At 36.7% G+C, this 20,595-nt stretch overlaps 2 protein-coding genes across 9 annotated transcripts in view; one reads left to right on the top strand and one right to left on the bottom strand.

Annotated features, from left to right (window-relative positions):
- Window positions 1-1,506: 1,506 nt before the first annotated feature.
- LOC120635135 (U4/U6.U5 small nuclear ribonucleoprotein 27 kDa protein-like) lies at window positions 1,507-2,720 on the bottom strand. The gene is made up of 2 exons (XM_039906066.1): window positions 2,647-2,720; window positions 1,507-2,563 (listed from the first exon to the last, which is right to left on the bottom strand). The coding sequence occupies exon 2, from the start codon at window positions 2,556-2,558 to the stop codon at window positions 2,109-2,111; it is 450 nt and encodes a 149-aa protein (XP_039762000.1). The 5' UTR covers window positions 2,559-2,563; window positions 2,647-2,720; the 3' UTR covers window positions 1,507-2,108.
- A 1,144-nt stretch (window positions 2,721-3,864) lies between these two features.
- LOC120635408 (protein hu-li tai shao) overlaps window positions 3,865-20,595 on the top strand; it is a 113,042-nt gene continuing 96,311 nt past the window's right edge. For all 8 annotated transcript variants that reach the window (XM_039906424.1, XM_039906421.1, XM_039906423.1 and 5 more), the window contains exon 1: window positions 3,865-4,166. The gene's annotated coding sequence lies outside the window, so the exon portion shown is untranslated. The remainder of the gene's footprint in view (window positions 4,167-20,595) is intronic.

Below are 20,595 nucleotides of genomic sequence, written 5' to 3'. Positions count from 1 at the left end.
ATTTTACTTGAATAACAAATATTAAATTCTTGTAAATATAAGTAAAACTTGTAAATATGTAGCAGATCTATGGTATAGTAAAAGATCTTGTAAAAAAGTCTGTTGAGTTGTAGAACACAAATTTTCCTATAGTATATGGCGGTAACTTCACAAACCGTGTAAATATTGCTTCCAAACTAACTTCTAGAGACTTCTTGGTGCGCTGAGCGCTTGGACAAAACCCGCGCGGGCGTGGGCTGCGCGCGGGCACTGTAATAACGGACTTAAAACTAACTTACTTACTAAGTTCTGCCACACATACAGTAATTTTGAAATATTTTTGGTAAAACTGGTAATTTTCATGTTGGCATACAAGTTTAAGTCAAAATTAATACTTACTTGTTCATGTCAATCTGGTAAGATACTTATAAGTAAAAATAAAGAATTCACAGTTACATTTGGATGCATTGAGTTATTTTAGCCATGCATTTGGCATTTCTATTAAGCAAAACTTAAATTTGCCATTTAAATGTAATAAATAATAATTTATAGGATTACAAATGTTTAGTGCATTAAATTATTATTATTTTGGACAGTCATATTGATTTTAGATGACCAATAATATGATATAATTATAAAAGTGCTATTTTTTGATGGCCAATATGAAAATCATCAATTGTATAATAAGCATTGCATGTCAAACTATGTACACCAGGTAAGTTATGTGGCAAAATATAATATCTTGAGTTTCGGCTGTAACAAATTTAGGCTTTTCGTGACTTTTGTTTTTATTCTATACTCACTTAGTTTTAATGACTTGGTACTAGAAAAGACAGGATAAATTCGCACTTAAAACTGCGTTTATATAGCCTGTGAAAGCAGATTTTTCGATCTTTCAAAGTAAAATATAATACATCATATTGTGGTAAATTTGATAAAAAGTAAAATCGTCAAACCTGCAGAAAGAGACTAGATAACTGAAATAGGCAATGTCAATAGGATATTTCCCTGCCCAATTCCATATTACTGCCCTATAACGTCACAGCCAAAGCTCAAAAAAAAACATTGGAGTTTCAAAAATGGAAACAGTATAACGCTTAATACTAAGTAAAAATGTTCTTAAAGCTTGTTTAACGTGAAGTATTTTGTACATTGCCTAGTCAAATATATTTTTGGTTTTGAAAATGACTCCGACCCGTCCGATAACTAAAATCCAGTTGAATATGTATGTGTGAACATGAAATTGAGGTCTCCCAGATGTTCTGTTCACTTGAGTGCAGGTTCCACCAGTAAATTGTTTTGGAAATTTGTGTTGGAAAAGTGTACATTTCACACTGTACATTTTGCAATTGTATAGTAGTATTTCTGAGTACAAGTGTAACATGCCAAATTTTGAGTTCTAGACTCCATTTAATAAAGCAACTCTTGACAGTTATTTATAGAGATTCATTTTAAAGCTTTAGAAGTTGTCAGATAAAAAGGTTATTTTGTTTAGCTATTCAATAATAAATTTTCAATCTCAGACTGTTGTCTCTTGACCATTTCTATGAGTTTAGATCATTGTATACTTAACTGGATTTTAATCAGTGGGTGGCAGAGAAAGCTGTGAGACAAGCAAAAGCTAAGATCAATGTTTTAATCACAGACAAATGAGAACCTTTATTATTGATTGAAATTGGAATTACTCTTTTTATACTAGTTCAGTTTTTAAAATATGCAAAATTTTACACTCTTTACATATGATTTTATTATTTTTATTAGTGTTTTTACCTACACTTGGAGGTATTATCAATTTTTATTATTTTTCTTTACATATGAATGCTTAATATCATGTCAAAATGGATTACTGCTGTAGAATTGCAGAAAGAAAGAACACAGATTGGTCCATCCCAAGTACTTTTAGCACAGTTCTTCTGTTACTTCCATTATATCAAAATAAGTCTATGACTAAAATATTGACCAAAACAGTTTGCGTTGATGTATGAAACAATAATTACATTAAGAAATGTAACATTTAAACTATACTCTTGTGAGGTAACAATGGGTTCACGTAACAAGCTTTAAACAACTAGTATCACAACGACCCTGCAGGTCTATCCAGCGTCGCATAAATAGGTTGTGCATTACAGTTACGCTACAAAATCCAACGGCCTGTTAAACCCGCCTTTCCTGTTCATGTACTGCCTGTATTTTCTTTTTAAAACAACGTGCACGTCACCTTCGACGTTACCGTCGATTTTCTTACCTTTAGTTGTGTCGAAGCCGCAGAAACCCATGACTTTAAGCATTTCCTGCTCCTCGGGGGTTTTTCCCTCCAAATCGGCCGGGGTTACAATTGGTCGCTCGCCGAAGTTCTTCTTAGGTTTCGGCACGAAGGACGATGTTGGCGTAGGAGATATGGAGCGAGATCGTCGTCTTCTTGGCGACGGGGATCTTCGACGCTCCGGGGACCGTCTTCGGCGGTCAAGAGATCGCGAGCGTGACCGGGTCCTCTGCCTCCGCCTTTCGCCTCTATCTCGATCGCGGTCCCGACGGTCTCGCCTGTCGTCACGCCGCCTGGGGCTCGGCGAGCGACCCATTTTAACTGTTCAAATAACAAAAATCGTAAAAAAAAAAAATAAACCCTGACATAAAATCATCGATCTTAATAAATAGAGCAATATTTACCTCAACGTCGAGTCAACAGGCGTGTAAATTTGTAAAAACAAAAAAAATAAAACGGTAACACACAACCTAAACGATCGCCATTTTGTTTGAAAATGCGTTTTTTTTTTGACATTTTTGTAACGACGCAACGTTCAAATGCGTTTCGTTACCCGCATGTGATTTTTAACATACCTTAAGAAATCTTAAATAATGTTAATCTTTTGGCAGAATTATATTTTAGGTTGTAATGTAATACTGCGTATTGTATAGATAAATAATGATATTGATAAATTGTGTACTTAAAACAAATTACATTGAAAATTTTATTTGAATTCAAAACTCATAAAAAATTTAATTTACGCAGAATGAAACGTAATAAAATACGTTCGGTTCCTTATCTGCATTTTTAATTATATAAAAGTTAAATAATAAATTATAAAATTTGTTAAATTCCTTCAGTTTTTTTGTTAAATATATAAATTAAGTTTAATTGGAATAATATGTATAAGTTATCTTAATATTAACATATAATGGAACGGTATTACGGTGTTTTACAGAAGCATTACCAACTTTTTAAGGTAATAAATTTGTCCAATAGTTCGAAAAAAGAAATCAGACAAAATTCATTGTGTTCTGCAAAATTATTGACGACAGATAAAATTAATGTATTACACGTTAGAAGTAGTAACAAGTATTGCTGACAAAAAACGTGTGCAAGGCTATATGTCTAACCATTATAGTTAAGTCACAGTTACCGCTTTCAATTCTCAATCAAAACACGGGTACAATCGAAAGAAGGTGGCATTCCTGTCATGATTTTAATCCCCTTACAAAAATTGATTACGTACCTGCAAATTCCTTTTTAATTTAATCAATTTGTTACCCGAAAACAAACCCTGAGTAAACAGACGATACTGACGGATTTTGTGACATACCGAAACGTGGACGAAGTTAAAGGGCAGCTAGATATTATTATAAAAGTGGTCATTTACAAATAAGTCCTACTTAATAATAAATTAAAACTTACAAATCTATGTATGACTAAGTTATGCAATAAAATAATAGTTATATTTTCTGACAAAATTATAGACACATTATACAAAAGGCCGATATACTAACATAAATAAGTTTAAAAAAAAACTGGGTATCTTTCAGGGTATATGGACCACAGGTCCTGGCAACATTTGCTGCTAGCGCCATCTGATGGCAAGAAAGGATAACTCCATAGATTCGCAACGACAGCCGACGCCAGCGACGACGCTGCGGCCGCGGTATCGAAACGAAACTTCGGCAATCGACATCGATTTACGGTAGCGGTGTGAACAGACGGACTCTATTTCACGTTCGAAAAATAGAAATAACGCTTCCACGCGTAATGTCTGTGGTGCTAGTGCAATAAAACAAGAGGGAACGTTAGTGTTCGCCATCCTACGGGAGATTATGTTGAAAGTGTGCTTAGTGTGAAATACCGCTACAGTATAGTGAAGTGGTTTGTGCGGTGACAAAAAATCGTCATATCGCCTCTTGGAAGCCATTAGCCGGTATGTATTGCATGTATTCTTCTTCATCAATCGTTAATAAGGTCAAATCCAATAGGATATAACACCGGCGCCGCCCGTTCTTACGTCCGAACTAGGGTGTGGTTTGGCCGACCGTACATCAAAATGGGTCGTTTTTTATAGCCGCGCTGCTGCATAATGAGTAACTCGACATATTTCTGGACGATTGGCGGTCGACGCGGCTAAATTACCGCATTTTTCACGTTTCCTTCCGACATCTTATCTTAAAATTAGATGCTGCAAGTTTCGCTATGATTTAAACATTAGCTCGTATTGAATCGTGTATTGAATGTATTGCTATTTTGAAGGCTGATAGCGATATATTTTGGGCGTGACATATTTCAATTGCTCGTTATCTGGATCTAAAGGATGATGTCACCCACGGGCGCGGATGGTCGCCAATACGTCCGGTTGTAGAAATACACCATAACGTACCGCGGCCATTCAAAATGCGGTCTTCCGAATCCGTCCGCTTATTCCGTTATACCTAGTTCATGTAATAGGGCCACTTTACAGACGTAAAGACACTGACACACTCATAAAAAGCGTCGTAAACCATGCGTGTACAAATCTACAAAGACGTAAGTTTATATGGTAGGTACACAAAGACAGGTCACGAAATTTTGAGTTGAATTAAAATGTCCTTATTTCTCTAACTATAAGTTATAACGAAACCCAATGTATTGTGGTGTATGATCATACTAAATATACAAATTTGATTTGACAATGTGAGAAGGTGGTTTTTTTCCTTTTTCCACATGTAAGCTTCACTTGTTTTACATGGCTGTGATTGTGTGGAACAAGTCCAGTTAGTTGGCTCCCTGGAATAGGGTGTGACTTTGTAATTTTTGATAAGTTTAAATCTGCAATTGGTCCAATTATGAAACAAAGAAGGTTAGAAAAAACACTGCAATCAATAAATATAACATGTGCCTAATAAACTGGCTTAGTATAGCTAAATAAAGACCAAGCATTTTTTTCAACAAGACCTTTAACATTATAAATCTACTACACAACAAAGGAGAATGCAGGAACACTCATTTAAATTGGTATCAAAAATTAAGTTTTTATTTTAAAAAAAAAACCTCTCAAATCCCAAGCCTTAACTTCAATGGTTAAAAAATCTTTTAATGAAATAGATTAGTGGTTCTAATATATTGTGAACAGTACCATCAATAGGTAGGTACAATAATCGCATGTGTTAAAAATTACCTTAATTCACAAATTTCATTTGCATGTAACTCTGAAGTCCGGCAAACTAGAGTTTTAATATTTTTGGTAATGTACTGTAATTATTAAACCCTATAAAATGAGATAAATTCCAAGAAGGCACCTTATAAGTACTATGTGAAACCAAATCCCATACTCCATTCCCACCGGCATTAAAACAAATCTTTGCAGGCTCAATACTATGGCTTTAAGCAGTTTACTTTTACTATGATAGTTTTTAATTCACATTTCTGGCCATTCTGAAATAAAGGATTATAATTCTGAAACAAGAAGATTTTATTTTAGTTTAAAGATATAACCTTTTGAGCTTTTAAACTGAATGTTGTGTTCATCCCCCTTTTTTTAGGTATTTAGATATCCAACAGGAACTATTTGTTTCCCATTAAAAAAGTATCTTATATTATATTAATCTTACATAATTATAAATTACACAGTTGGTTACGCTTTGAAGCCTTGCATCTGTGATCCAGCTGCTTCTTTTTATCTTGCAGTATCTAGAAAAACACTAGAAAAATTATACTGTAAAATAAATATCACTAGTTTGTCATAATAACCAGGACTGACAACTTTATATGCTCTTTGATGCAGGGGGTGAGGAGAAAACAATTTTTAACAATTTTTAGCTGTACCTGTGATTTGAACACAAAAGAACACATGATGAAATAAACCTTAGGTATGTACAAAAAGGCGTGGCGTTTTCAAAGTATGTTTCCACCTCAATTGATGAGGTGTAGGTACAGATTGGACATAAAAACTGATTTGGCCGAGGCTAAACATAAAATTGTCTGTGAATGGCTCAATGTAACATGTTTGCTAATAATTTCCATGCTCTTTTGGTGTGTGACCTGTATGATTCATTTTTGTGTATTTTTGAGAAATAAATCCACATTGTTTGCAGTTTGTGATTATGTTTTTCTTTATTATACCATTATATGTAATGAAACTATGCTGGCATGCCTCGACAGTCAAGCGGATAGGTTCAGAGTAAAATTATTTGGTACACTGTGCCTCAAATGTAAAGTTGTGGCCAGTGGCTGGTTAAGAATAACAAAGGGTTTATCACAATTTAGGTATGCCAGATAACATTTATTATTAACATAACATTTATTAGTGACATCTGCATATTGTCTGCGAAAAGTGCAGAAGTCATTTGTGGGATTGAGTATACGCTTTTATAATATGATTAATAAGGTAATTTTGGACCTACCAATGCATAAGTTTAAAGAACGTGTTAAAACACATTTATTACAGCGAGGTTATTATACAATTGATGAGTTTCTTAATGACAAGGTTGCTTGGAAGCATCCGGCTCCGCTTTCATCTCTCACAAGATAGAAAAGTTAATGTTAAATGTAAATTTTTGTTGTTGGAAAAGAGCAACTGCTGAGTTTCTTGCCGGCTTCTTCTCGGTAGAATCTGCCTGCCGAACCGGTGGTAGAGTCACTACACACGGACAGACTTGTGTTTCAAAAGTATTAGGCCTACTTGAAATGAATGAATTTTGAAACATTTTCAGGTATGCCAGTTTCTATATGATGGATTCCTTCATCGTTAAACAACTGATATTTAAAAAAAAAATGCACATAATATCTAAAATGCTAGATCAACCAGGGATCAAAATTGGTCTACCTGTAAGGGAGGCCAAAACTCTTACCACTAGGCTTTCAACGTTTACACACTCATCATTCTTCTCCAAATATTAGTTAAACATGATATTACCAACAAAGTGACATCATTCATAGATTACATTGTTTAAATAAATCATTTGAAGATACAACATTGTTCACTAACAATGTAACTGATCATAATATAAGTTATGTCATATATAAATAGTCTGTGACTGACTGTACTACTAGTTTAAGGCGATTTTAACAAGTACATGTTCAATTTTAAGTCTTCATTATTTTTTGGAGTTCTGTTACTAAAGTTTGTACATTAAACCATATTACTATTTATGTTTCCTTGCCTTGATTTAATTTAAATGCAAAGGTGTGTTTGGTTGAAAGAAGATTTATTGAGATTGAAAGAAGAGAAAAATAATTGTATCGGAAACTTGATTTTGGCATATGGTTAGTTGTAAAGACTGAAGGCTACTTTTTATCCTTGTAAAATCAATGGTTGCGAAGGGATTTGTAGAATACTGCATAAAAAACATAAAAAATCCCTACTAATATTATTAATGTCAATGTAACTTACATTGTTTCTTAGGCTTTCACGCAAAAACTACTCAACGGATCCTCATGAAACACATATTCTTGGAAGTGTTAGAAGTAATATAGGATACTTTTTATCCCGACATTAAGCTCGGTTCCTTTGGGAGAGGGGATGTGTGTTTGACGATTTTACACCATAACTCCGACAAATTATAACCAATTTAAATAATTATTTTTGTACTATAGAGGTTATAATATGTGTTTATTTTTGCCCAAACTGTGGTTGGAGATAGAGGACAGAACTCTTCAGCGGACAGCAGCAAACCCCTCATTTAAGGCTTAGCGATACTGAATGCCTTAAAATTTTTAGATCTACAACTAAATTGAATGCCATATCAAAAAACAAAATCAATCGCAGACGAAGTCGCAGGCAACAGCTAGTAACAAATAAATATTTTCTTCTACAAAACATAAATTTAAAGGTGGTGCGTTTGGAACCCTCCTTTAGCTTTAGTTTTAAGTTAACGAATGCAGCTATCACCGTCATCTAACATTAGTGTTAACATGTTAAATGTATGAACGCTTCATAATTGCCTGTGATAACATTCTCATGAATAAAACATTTTTGAATTTCGAATTTGTATGGCATAGAAACTTCTTAATGCCGCAGGAAATTTTTAGCAGAACAAATTAATGGCAGGTTTGTTATATAATATGCCCATTGAGCTATCAATTAACTACTTTATATATAACTAGCGGACCCCAGCGCCATCTGTCGGGCTGATTTGTGAATCTAAACCATCCAGGGTGCCACCCAAACGCATACAAAAAAAATTCATTCAAATCGGTCCAGCCGTTTAGGAGGAGTTCAGTGACATACACACGCACACAAGAAATATATATATAAAGATAAATAAATATACTACGACAATACACACATCGCCTAGCCCCAAAGTAAGCGTAGCTTGTGTTATGGGTACTGTGATGACTGACGAGATGAATATTTTTATGAACAATATACATAAATACTTTTAATATACATATCCAGACACTGTAAACATTAATGTTTATCACACAAACATTTGGGCTCGAAAACACGGTCGCTGATCACTGCGCCAATCGGTCGTCTTAAGAATGTCAAAGACGTTCCAGTGTCGTTAATAAGGGATGGTCCGGAGTGAGCAGTTGCGTGCACAGGAATTTGGACCAGGGTAAGCATCAAGAAGTAAAATGGCATAACATGAAAAAATCCGCCTCCGTTGCCAGTTATATAAAAACGTTAGGGTATGCAGTGCTTTTGTGCATGTATGAAGCGCTGGCCACCGGGGGTGAGCATAGAACCCTTATTGGCCATAGGATCTACATAGCCTCTAAAAGTTGTCGGCATTTACCATGAGATCAAAGGCGAAGCACTACTGTAACTGTACTCTGTAATTAAAAATACTACAAATATACTACGACAATACACACATCGCCACCTAGCCCCAAAGTAAGCGTAGCTTGTGTTATGGGTACTGAGATGACTGATGAATATTTTTATGAATAATATACATAAATATATAGCAATATACATATAAATACCCGCTGCAAACTGCGCCATTGGGCCATCAATTATGTAATATGATCGCTTATTTACTTGCGACAAGTGTAAACAGTAATTCTACACTCAATATGGATGGTTGACTGTTGATTATGTAAAATATTCAAGTCTTGATTATTTATCAAGGTGATCTATTGTAGAAACAACGCTAATTAAAAAAAAACGACCCGGCTAAGTTTGCTGTCACGTATCCAGAAGAGACAACGACTCCATTGAACGTCTGGTTGTCCAAGGAAGAATCGAGGGCATCAGAACACGCGGAAGATCGCCCATGAGATGGGCTGACAAAATAAAGGCTGCAGTGGCTGTCACCTTACATGAGTGTGCTAGAAAGGCAGCTGCCAGAGAGGAGTGGCGTAGAATAGTTCAGCGTGCCACAACCCTTAAATGACGACCACGACCGCTCTGACAAGAGCGAACCGACTGAGAAGAAGAAGTTTGCTGTGGGCTTCTGCTTAGAGCAGGGCGCGTTTGGAACTATCGTAGCTTTAGTTTTAAGTTTACGAATGTAGTTATCGACATCATTACCAACTACTTTAGACTGGAACTGAACTGAAACTGGAGGATACGACAGTCTTTCTAGGAATAACGTTAGATTCCAAATTTCAATGGGGCCCTCCTGTAAATAATTTATCGAACAGGTTTAGTTCTGCTACCTATGCGTTAAAGAAAATACGCCATATGACCGACGTAGGAACTGCTAGACTGGTATATTTTAGTTACTTTCACAGCCTTATGTCATATGGAATTTTACTTTGGGGTAATGCTGCTGATATTAGCACTATTTTCGTGCTGCAGAAGAGCGCTGTTCGTTCGATCTACAAAATGGGTCCGAGAGAGTCATTGAGAGATAAATTTAAAGATTTTGAAATAATGACAGTGTATAGTTAGTACATATTTAAAAATTTAATGTACGTTCATAAAAACATTTCTAAATTTAAGAAAAAATGTGACTGCAATAATTTAAACATTAGAAGTAAGAATAAACTTACAGTGCAATATACTATGTTACATAAAATTCATAATTCGTAAAGGAAATTGTATACAATTCTACAATAAACTACCAATTGACATCTTGGAGATGTCTCTTAAAAAGTTCAAAGTTTGTATTAAACGTAAGCTTATAGAAAAGTCCTATTATAGTATAAAGGACTACGTAATCGATAAAAAAGCTTTGGTGTGAATTATTGCTCTAACCAGGGTGCTCTTCTAATTCTCATGCGTTTTTTTCCATTGCAGTGAGATCACAGGAAAGCTTTGATTATGAAATCTAATAGGCCAGCGTCTGGCGTACCGTTATCGCTGCATTATCGTTACTTTATTTGTACAAATAAACAGAATTTAAGTGCCTGTCAGTGATTTCGAAACAGCCTCTTGCTAAAGTATGTTCGATAAAAAAAGCTTGGGTATATAATTGCTCTAGCTTCATAGCTAAACATTAACTCGACTGTGAGATGGTGATAACAAAAAAAAAACGTGGCTACGTTTGTTGCGGGCTCTCCTTAATACAGGACGCGTTTGTTGGAACCCTTGTAGCTTTAGTTTTAAGTTAACGAATGCAGTTATCATCGTCACCTAACATTAGTCTAACATGTTAAATTTATGAACGCTTCACAAGTGCCTGTGATAAGGTCTACATGAGTAAAACATTTTTGAATTTGAATTGAATTTATACAGAAACGGACTACCACAGTACAAAGAAGAGGTACAGTAGTGCGACGCCTTTGATCTTTTAGTAAATGCCGACAAGACGCAACTACGTTTATAGGTTATGGACATCCTACGACCAGTGAGGGTTCTATACTCATAATTCAAAATTCATTTATTTCAATTACGCTTAATATAAGCACTTTTGAAACGTTAAGTCAGTCTGTTTGTGGTGACTCTACCATCGGTTCGGAAGGCAGATTCAACCGAGAAGAAGCCGGAAAGAAACTCACTCAGCAGTTGCTCTTTTCCAACATCAACAATTTACATTTTAAATTTTAACATTCATTTGTCTATCTTGTGAGAGATGAAAACGGAGCCGGATGCTTCCAAGCAACCTTGTCATTAAGAAATTCATCAATTGTATAATAACCTCGCTGTAATAAATGTGTTTTAACACATTCTTTGTCAACCTTTTACCAACCGATTGGCGCAGTGGGCAGCGACCCTGCTTTCCGAGTCCAAGGCCGTGGGTTCGATTCCCACAACTGCAAAATGTTTGTGTGATGAACATGAATGTTTTTTAGTGTCTGGGTGTTTATATGTATATTCTAAGTATTTATGTATGTTATTCATACAAATATTCATCAGTCATCTTAGTGCCCATAACACAAGCTACGCTTACTTTGGGGCTAGATGGCGATGTGTGTATTGTCGTAGTATATTTATTTATTTATAAAAAATAAAATATATGATGATAATATTGATGATGACTACATAGATAGACAGATAAACACCCAGACACATTCATGTTCATCACACAAACATTTTCCAGTTGTGGGAATCGAACCCGCGGCCTTGGACTCAGAAAGCAAGGTCGCTGCAAACTGTGCCAATCGGCCGTCAAACCGATCATATCTACCTATTAACGGCTCACTACAGGTCACGGGTGGCCACTCGCAATGGTTTAAGGCCGTAGTCCACCACGCTGGCCCAGTGCGGATTGGTGGGCTTCACACGCCTTTGGCATGCTTACATCGCACATTAAAAAAAAAGTTAGAAAAGTTATTTTGTGCGTGCTGGGATTGGAACTCGGACGCCCGAAAGTGAAGCTGATGTCCTAAACACTGAGCTATCACCGTTTACATACTCTCGCAATAATAATATAAGTAGAAATTTGTGGCTGCTATGAATGTAGTTAAAAAAAATGTTAAATTTGCATAACTGAGACTTATCCGTAACCGGTTTCTTGCTAGACAAACAATAGCTCGTCTGAGCATCGAATGATTCATCCAACTTTCTAATCATCTCTCTAAGTATCTATAACTATAAGAGACTTTTTCCTTACCGACTGACAGACTACCTACAGCCCGAGCGTTGACGGTTTGTAATGAATGTGGTTTTCTTTTTCATTCCATCGAATTCTACCTTTTGAATATAAATCTGGATTACAGAGTTTAAGGCTAAAGTTATCATATATTATGTATAATATATATATAAATTATTCATTGTAAGTGTAACTTAGCTTTAAATATTTATACTTTTAAATATTTATATTAACAGACTAATAAGTAACTGTACATAATTTATAGGAATGACTTTTTACATTTTAATGCATGCTGTGATAGCCTGTAAATATTTGAACATTTACTATGTGACTCATTCCAAAAAAAAGAGCAAGTTTTAATAGGTTTTATTTTGCGTGAGATTAAAAGCAATCCACCTTCGTTTATTTTATAATTTAAAAGGAAATTAAATGTGGGTAGTTCGAAAAGAAAAGAAAAAAGGGGTTCGAGTCAGCGCGGGCATCAAGAAGGGTTGTGTGTCGTGGTGACGGAGAAGAAAAGGAATTAAAAGATTGAATAGTGGATGCAAACAACGGAGTTTTATTGATCCAGAGGTTTTTCTTACAAATATATCTACTGTTGGTTGTCCATTATAAATAAATAAATAAATGTATAAAGCAGGCAGAACAAGACGCGGTGATAGCCCAGTGCACTCGACTTCCCTTAGGGGGGCCTATACTGTACTTTTGACGACCTCCTTAGCGCAAAGGTAAGCGCTGTGAATTTAAGTGGGAGGTTCCGGGTTCGATCCCGGCAGGGCCGATTTGGGAATTTATAATTTCTGAATTTTCTCTGGTCTGGTCTGGTGGGTACCCTACCGACAAAGACGTGCCGCTAAGCGATTTAGTGTTCCGGTGCGATGTTGCGTACAAACCGATTAAGGGTATGACTACCATACTACCTAACAGGTTAGCCCGCTGCCATCTTAGACTGCATCATCACTTACCCCCAGGTGAGGTTGCAGTAATAAATACGTTTAAGGTCTTTATTATTTCCGGGAAGCTAGCTTTGCTTGCTAATCCGGAAGGTATGCGTAAATGCATTCCGAAGAGCCGAAAAAAAAAAGGTTTAAATACCTCTCTTCGATGCAAGACGGTATTAGATGCTAATACATCAAGTTGGCGCGTCGACGCACCTTAAATCGCCGGTCGATTATTTATAACACTACACAAATACCACTGTCTGTTATCAGTCAGCAGAACCGATAACGCAATCGCGTGTTTGAGCTGTGACTGCACCGACCTACGGGCTTTAGGGACAGGCAAGTTTGTTGTGGGCTCTTCTTAGACCAGGGCGCGTTTGGAACCCTCGTAGCTTTAGGTTTAAGTTGGCGTACGAAGTTATCACCATCCCCATACAATTATGTAAACATATACGTATGAACGGTTCATAAGTGCCTGTGATAGGCGTACATGAATAAAGAAATTTTGAATTTGAATTTGCAATTATTGTAGCGGGCGATGGAGAGAGCTCGGGGATACCTCTCGTGAACAGAAATTAGGTTACCGCCATAGCCCAAGAAATAAATAATACTACGACAATGCACACATCGCCATCTAGCCCCAAAGTAAGCGTAGATTGTTGTATGGGTACTCAGATGACTGATGAATATTTTCGAATCCCGAATTCTGGGAATCCCCGAAAATACGTTTCGTTTTCAAGCATAGACAATATTGTATATGTTGCTATAATCTATAGCATCAAAGTGCCATCTATGTGCCTATTTGAAAAAAGAAATATTTGACTTTGACTTTGAATATGTGCAAAATTAATTGGTAACCCATTCACCATTAAGTTTATTAATATTAGAGAAATCGGCTAAAGATAATGGTTGGCAATGAAAATCTCATCATTCCTGCCTAACCTTGTATAGATGAAAATTATATAAATTAACAAATCGTGTTCGCTTAATTGTAAAATGGAATAATCTCATCAAATTAGTGTATTGTCATCGATCCTCGATATATCTACAAAGTTTGAAAGAAACGGGTCAAAATCTTGTCCAATGAAGCCAATGGTTAAAAACATACAAAAAAACAATACAGGTGAAGCTATTAAAAAGCGTGTAAAAATAGACTTTAGATGACGCTCTTTCTAAGCTACATCCTACTTAATATTGTAAATGTGAAAGTGTGTATGTTTGTTACTTAATCACGCAAAAACGGCTGAACGGATTTGGATGTAATTTGACATGCATAGCCTTTGACATAGAAAAGAACATAGGCTACCTTTTATACTGATTTCTTAAGAAGTTCCCGAGGGAAAATTGAAAATAGTTTACGAGCTAAGCCGCGGGCAGACATGGTATGGAAAAGGCAGTGGCGTGCATAGAGGGTATGCACAGAGTATGCAGATGATATAAAATTAAGAAAATCTCCTGTACAAGTTATAAAAAACTTAACGATAGGCATTCTAGGAGTTATAAAAAGTATTTTAACACTTAAGTATTTATAACTCGTACTGGAGATTTTTTTTATTGAATATGATCTGCATATCCTGTGCATACCTTCTGTGCACGCCACTGGGAAAAGGACATTCTATACCGGTCTCTCAAATAGTTGTTGAGAAATAAAAAAATAAGTTAAAAATATTAATTATTCATAATATATTACGTAAACAAACATATTTTTGCATTGCACTGTAGATATAAGAAAAAAAAAACATAGAAGTATTTGTGACACATAAGATAAAAACCGAATGAGCATGTATATTGTTTTTGTTCTTGTCATTTAAGAGTTTGTCATTTTTTTTTGTGTGTTATTTGCAAGTTTCGTTTGACAAAATGTGAACTTTAAATTATCGAACTTGTTTTACGGGAAATTATTTGCTTTCCCGACAAAGCAAATAATTAAAATGTCGGGAGTACATACATAAATTCGGGAGAATCCCGTCAATTCCGTACCGTCTGGCAACCCTAATGGTAAAATTAATAATTGTTAACGAGCGAAGCTTCAGTACCCAATTCTGAAGTCGTATCATATAAATCGTAGTTAACTTTCACGCAATCGAACAAGTAAGTAAACGTTGGTAAAAAATATCACTGTTACTCGGCCTTGCAAGTCAGCTGATTGGAAAGCAATATAATTGTACTGAAGCATTACTAGTTCAGCCGATATGATACCAATGTTATTACCCGCTGGGCGCATATCATACTAATGCAATTAATGACCGCCTGGGAATTGAACCTTGGACGCGTCCTCGCGGCTGTCTGCGACAGATAATATCTATACTAATATTATAAATGCGAGAATCCGTATGCTCCTTTGTCCAATGCTACTTTGTGTAGAGATAGTGTGCAACCCGGAGCCGGACGTAAGATATTTTTAATATTACGGAAAAACTAACGGTTAATGCAGGATTTTTAAAAACCCCAAACAAAAATTAAATTTGAACCGAACTTTATTACAGTTTTTTTTTTTTTTTTTTATAAATATGTTATGACAATACACAAATCGCCATCTAGCCCCAAAGTAAGCGTAGCTTGTGCTTTGGGTACTAAGATGACTGAAGAAAATTTTTATGAATAATACACATAAACAGTTATAATATACAGACGAACGAACCGCCCACACACTGAAAAACATTCATGTTCATCACACAAGCATGTTGTGGGAATCGAACCCACGGCCTTTGACTCGGAAAGCTGCCCAGTGCCCACTGCGCTAATCGGCCATTGATGTAGATTATTGTCCGAAAAAGCGCATAGACTTTTGAATGATAAAAACAAAAAATTGTTAAATATATATAACATCAATATTTTTTTGTACTTTTTGTGGTGTACAATAGAAATATGTATGTTCATTTATGTAACTAAAATATTAAGATATGCAAAATATAGCGTGACTGAGCAACAAACATACATCCCTCCAAACTTTTGCATTTATAAAAATGCATCCAAACGGATGATTTGAATTTTGTACCGAATTTCATATAAACACTGTCATGTTTCGATAGCATACCGCCAGATATTTTATTCACCTATTATATAACAGTTGCATAAATAACTATGACCCCAGTCGAATAAGGATTATACTTTATTCTTAAAGAATTAAAACAATAATATTAAATAATACTGTTTCAATGGTAATAGCGATGGTAATTCGGGGCCAGAAGTTGTCAGTAGTACAGAACAATTGGACACGTCTAAGTGCACAAAGTCAAATCAATCAGAAGTCGAAGCCCATGAGTAGCTTTTGAAACTATTAAAAGAACCGGAACAAATTACAGCGTACACGCCGCACGCCTTACCGGCAAAAAAAGTAACAAAAAGACGGACAAAAAAACTGTGCGAGTCGGTTGGGTGTTCGGGCGCTGGGGTACCAACAACTCCATCAACAGTATAATATACGAATCTTGTTCCGCCACAACAATATTTCATTAAGTATATCTTTTCCCAATTTGTAGCGTTTTATCACCATACTTTTCTTTTCTCATTTAGTTAATTTTTAAACTTTTCTTTCAATCGATCGATCTTGTCAAACTCGCTTCACCCGCCATAGATCCTATACTTTTCTTTGATAGTCTAGTAAAGGCCATTATTCTATTTTCAAAACACTATCAATGAGTATACAAACTATGGTTTGTTAATATATTTTATATAATTATCGGATGTATCATACATAAAGTGCTGTAATTCCCTATTTCCTAAGGTGGAGCGCGCTTGCTCAGAAGATGCCTATACACTGTTGATTTGAAAGGTACTCATATTGTACCTACTGGTGAAAATGGAAGCTGGTAGGGCATTCCAGATCCTTGCGGTGCGAATCGGAAACGAAGATGCAAAGCGCTTCGTACGCGTGAGCGGTATATCAAGCACGTATGGATTCAGATCCTTACGGTGCCTCGCGGTTCGATGGTAAAGTCATAAGATTTTTGAGAACAGCTTATTTCCAATCCTTAGTGCGTTGGTTCGTTTGTTCTTACACGCAGCAGCGGAGCAGAGAATGACGTGATTTTTAGCAGAGACGATAGTTCATAGGCCGTGGAGTGACATAATGAATAGTTGATAATGCTCCGATGTAGAGGTTTAGAAATATATATGGCGGCCGATTGGCGCGGTGGGCAGGGGCCCTGCTTTTTTTTGAGTCCAAGGTTGTGGGTTCGATTCCCACTACGGGAAAAATGTTTGTGTGATGAGCATGAATGTTTTTCAGTATCTGGTTGTTTATCTGTATATTAAAAGTACTTATGTGTATAATTCATTAAAATATTCAGCTGTCATCTTAGTACCCATAACATTTACTTTGGGGCTAGATGGGCCTGTGTGTATTGTTGTAGGTTTTTTTTTTTTTTTTATGTCAATTCATTCGCTCGTTTAGCGAAGAGGCCTGGTATTTCCAACCCCCTAGGAGGTCGTCCAAATACCCCTGAACCTAACTGAACAAACTATTTAATATGGTGTTCCCTTAATTAAGTGGTCCATTCAAAATGCCAACGTAACACTTGGCCGGCATCCAACTCGCCGTCGAATTCTGCCACAAATCACAATTAATACAAAATACGCTGAACCGCATATACATCATTGACGATGACCGATTTCCTCTGACAAACATATCCAGTGGAGCAGCTATTTATGGCACGGCGCCGAAAGTAATCAGGAATAACTGAAAGTAAAAAGGCGACTATTAACTAGGGGGGAATCCCCTTATCAGCCCCGATGTATCCTCTGAGTACAAGCACTAATCAGAGCTCGGACGAGTTCTCAAAACAGGGGTTCGTGATTGCGAGTCTTTAAAATGACAAATGAAATCAAGGGTTACCCTAGATTTCATTCATCATTTTCATCATTCAGGTTAATAATGAACGAGAGGCATTTTAGAGGACGTTTGGGAGTATCGAGGACGTTTATATCCATAGAATATCGACAGACTAGAATAGAAATAAACAGTCGACTTACAAGAAATGGTCATAAATTAGTGACAACTGCATATCGTCTGCGAAAGGTGCAGAAGTCATTTGTGGGATTGAGTGTAACCCTTTATAATATGATTCCTAAGGTAATTTTGGACCTACCAATGCATAAGTTTAAAGAATGTGTTAAAATACATTTATTACAGCGATATTATTATACAATTGATGAATTACTTAATGACAAGATTGCTTGAAAGCATCCGGCTCCGCTTTCATCTCTCACAAGATAGAAAAATGAATTTTAAAATGAAAAATGGAAATTGTTGATATTGGAAAAGAGCAACTGCTGAGTTTCTTGCCGGCTTCTCGGTAGAATCTGCCTTCCGAGCCGGTGGTAGAGTCACTACACACAGTACAGACAGACTTGACGTTTTAAAAGTGCTTATATTAGGCCTACTTGAAATAAATGAATTTTGAATTATCAAATTTCTAAAACGCATCATCTGAATGGAAAAAAACCTGCCATAATTAAGTTATGCAGAACGATGCCCATAACATAAACCCCTTTTATGTTTAAGGCACAGAATTGAGAACACACAGACACCGCGCAAACGACTAATATTGAAGCATCAAAAAGCACTCCATTTTAGAAGTGTCTCTCTAACGGGTGGTTAATCACTTTCATTCCTTTTAGCAGTTGACAGTAATTCATCGGATTATATAGACCCATTACAAGCCCACTACAGGGCGCGGGTCTCCTACCACAATGAGAAGGGGTTAAGGCCGCCGTCCACCACGCTGGCCCAGTGCGGATTGGTGGACTCCACATACCTTTAACAACATTATGTGGAACTCTCAGCAATATGCTAGTGATATTTTAATTACTTAAAAACACATATAAGTAAAAAAAGTTAGAGGTGCGTGCTGGGATTCGATCTCTGCCCCCCGAAAGTAAAGTCGAGCTCCCTCCCACTGGGCTATCACCGTTTCAACAGTTCACAGTAATTATTCCACTTTAAATGTTCTAAACGTTTAACATAAAATGGAGTGAATCCTGGCCATCTGACCCACCGATTTTCTAATATCACCTAGTTTCCGAACGCTCAATTTTATCTTTTTAATGGATACTTAACTAATTGCCACGAAAATAACCTCGCTATCTGCATCGCTACCATTTTTTCTGTTTCTCTTCAACAAACAATTTCTTATCGCCCAGTATTATGTTACTTTGCACAATACGAATTCATCAGAACTATATCTGCACTCTATTCCCAACGATACAAGGTATTTTATCCTTTGTTGGATGTTGAAATAACTTGGACGATAAGAATAGATAGTAGCATTCGATTCCCGATAGCGCTATCTGTGGCGTTATCGACTCGATTGGTTTCTTTGAATGTCGCTGTGAAGTGTTTCTTGTCTTATAACTTGAAAGGTTTAGTTATGAGTCCAGGAAGAATCCGTACCTGTGCTGAACCTACTAGTAGAGCTAGATAGAGCTCATCCAGCATTATTGTTGTTACTGCAGGGCGTGGTTGCCATTGTCATTACAGGCACAATGAGGTTCAGCACCTACCTAATATAGGCTACGCTTTGTCCCAGGAAAATCAACGATTCCCACGGGATTTGTGAAAATACCATAATAAACGCCGACTTAGAAACTAACGAGGTGAATACATCTCACACTTGCGATTTGTGGCAGAGTCGCTGCCGGATCTTGAACAAATGCTGTCTAGCCTCAGCTATTCTTCCAAACGAGTAGGCCTCAAGATGAACGTGGACAAAACAAAACTGATGTTTAATGAGTACGTCATCCCAAAGTCAGTTACCGTCGATAATGTCACCATCGAAGTTGTCCAAGAATATAACTATCAGGGTCAAATTATAAAACTTATACGATAGAAAGAACTTGCACAAGAAAGCTGACAGACGATTTCAGTTGGGCTCGGCAGCTTTTGGTAAACTGCGTCAAGTCTTCGATTCGCCGATACCTCAAGACGAAAGTCTTGACATTTGGAGCCGAGACGTGGACACTGACAGTCCGACCTTACCCACAAATTTAAAGTCGCGCAACGCGCTATTTAGCGAGCTATGTTGGGAGTTTCTCTTCGGGATAGAATTCGCAACGACGAAATCCGTAGAAGAACCAAGGTCACCGACATAGCTCAAAGGATAAGCAAGTTGAAGTGGCAGTGGGCGGGTCATGTCTGTCGTAGGACCGATGGCTGTTGGGGCAGACGTGTTCTGGAGTGGAGACCGCGAATCAGTAAGCGCAGTTGGGACGAGCTCCAACCAGGTGGATGAGAAAGGCGGAGGACCGTGTGTGGTGGCGCGCTCATGGAAAGGCCTATGTTAAGCTGTGGACGCTTGTGGGCTGTTGATGTAGATAAAGAAACCAACCTTATAGCTACCCTACCCTACAAAAATTATAAATGTCAATGTAAGTTTGTTTGTTACGCTTTCACGCAAAAACTACTTAACCGATCCTCATGAAACTTTCTACACATATTATTATAAGAATTAATATAGGATACTTTTTATTTCGACATTAAGCTCGGTTCCGGGGGGAGAGGGGATGAAAGTGT

The sequence above is a fragment of the Pararge aegeria genome, chromosome 26 (assembly GCF_905163445.1).
Source record: "Pararge aegeria chromosome 26, ilParAegt1.1, whole genome shotgun sequence".
Lineage (NCBI taxonomy): Eukaryota > Metazoa > Arthropoda > Insecta > Lepidoptera > Nymphalidae > Pararge > Pararge aegeria.
The sequence above is the reverse complement of the archived record's forward strand: the minus strand, read 5'-3'. Positions and strand labels throughout refer to the sequence as shown.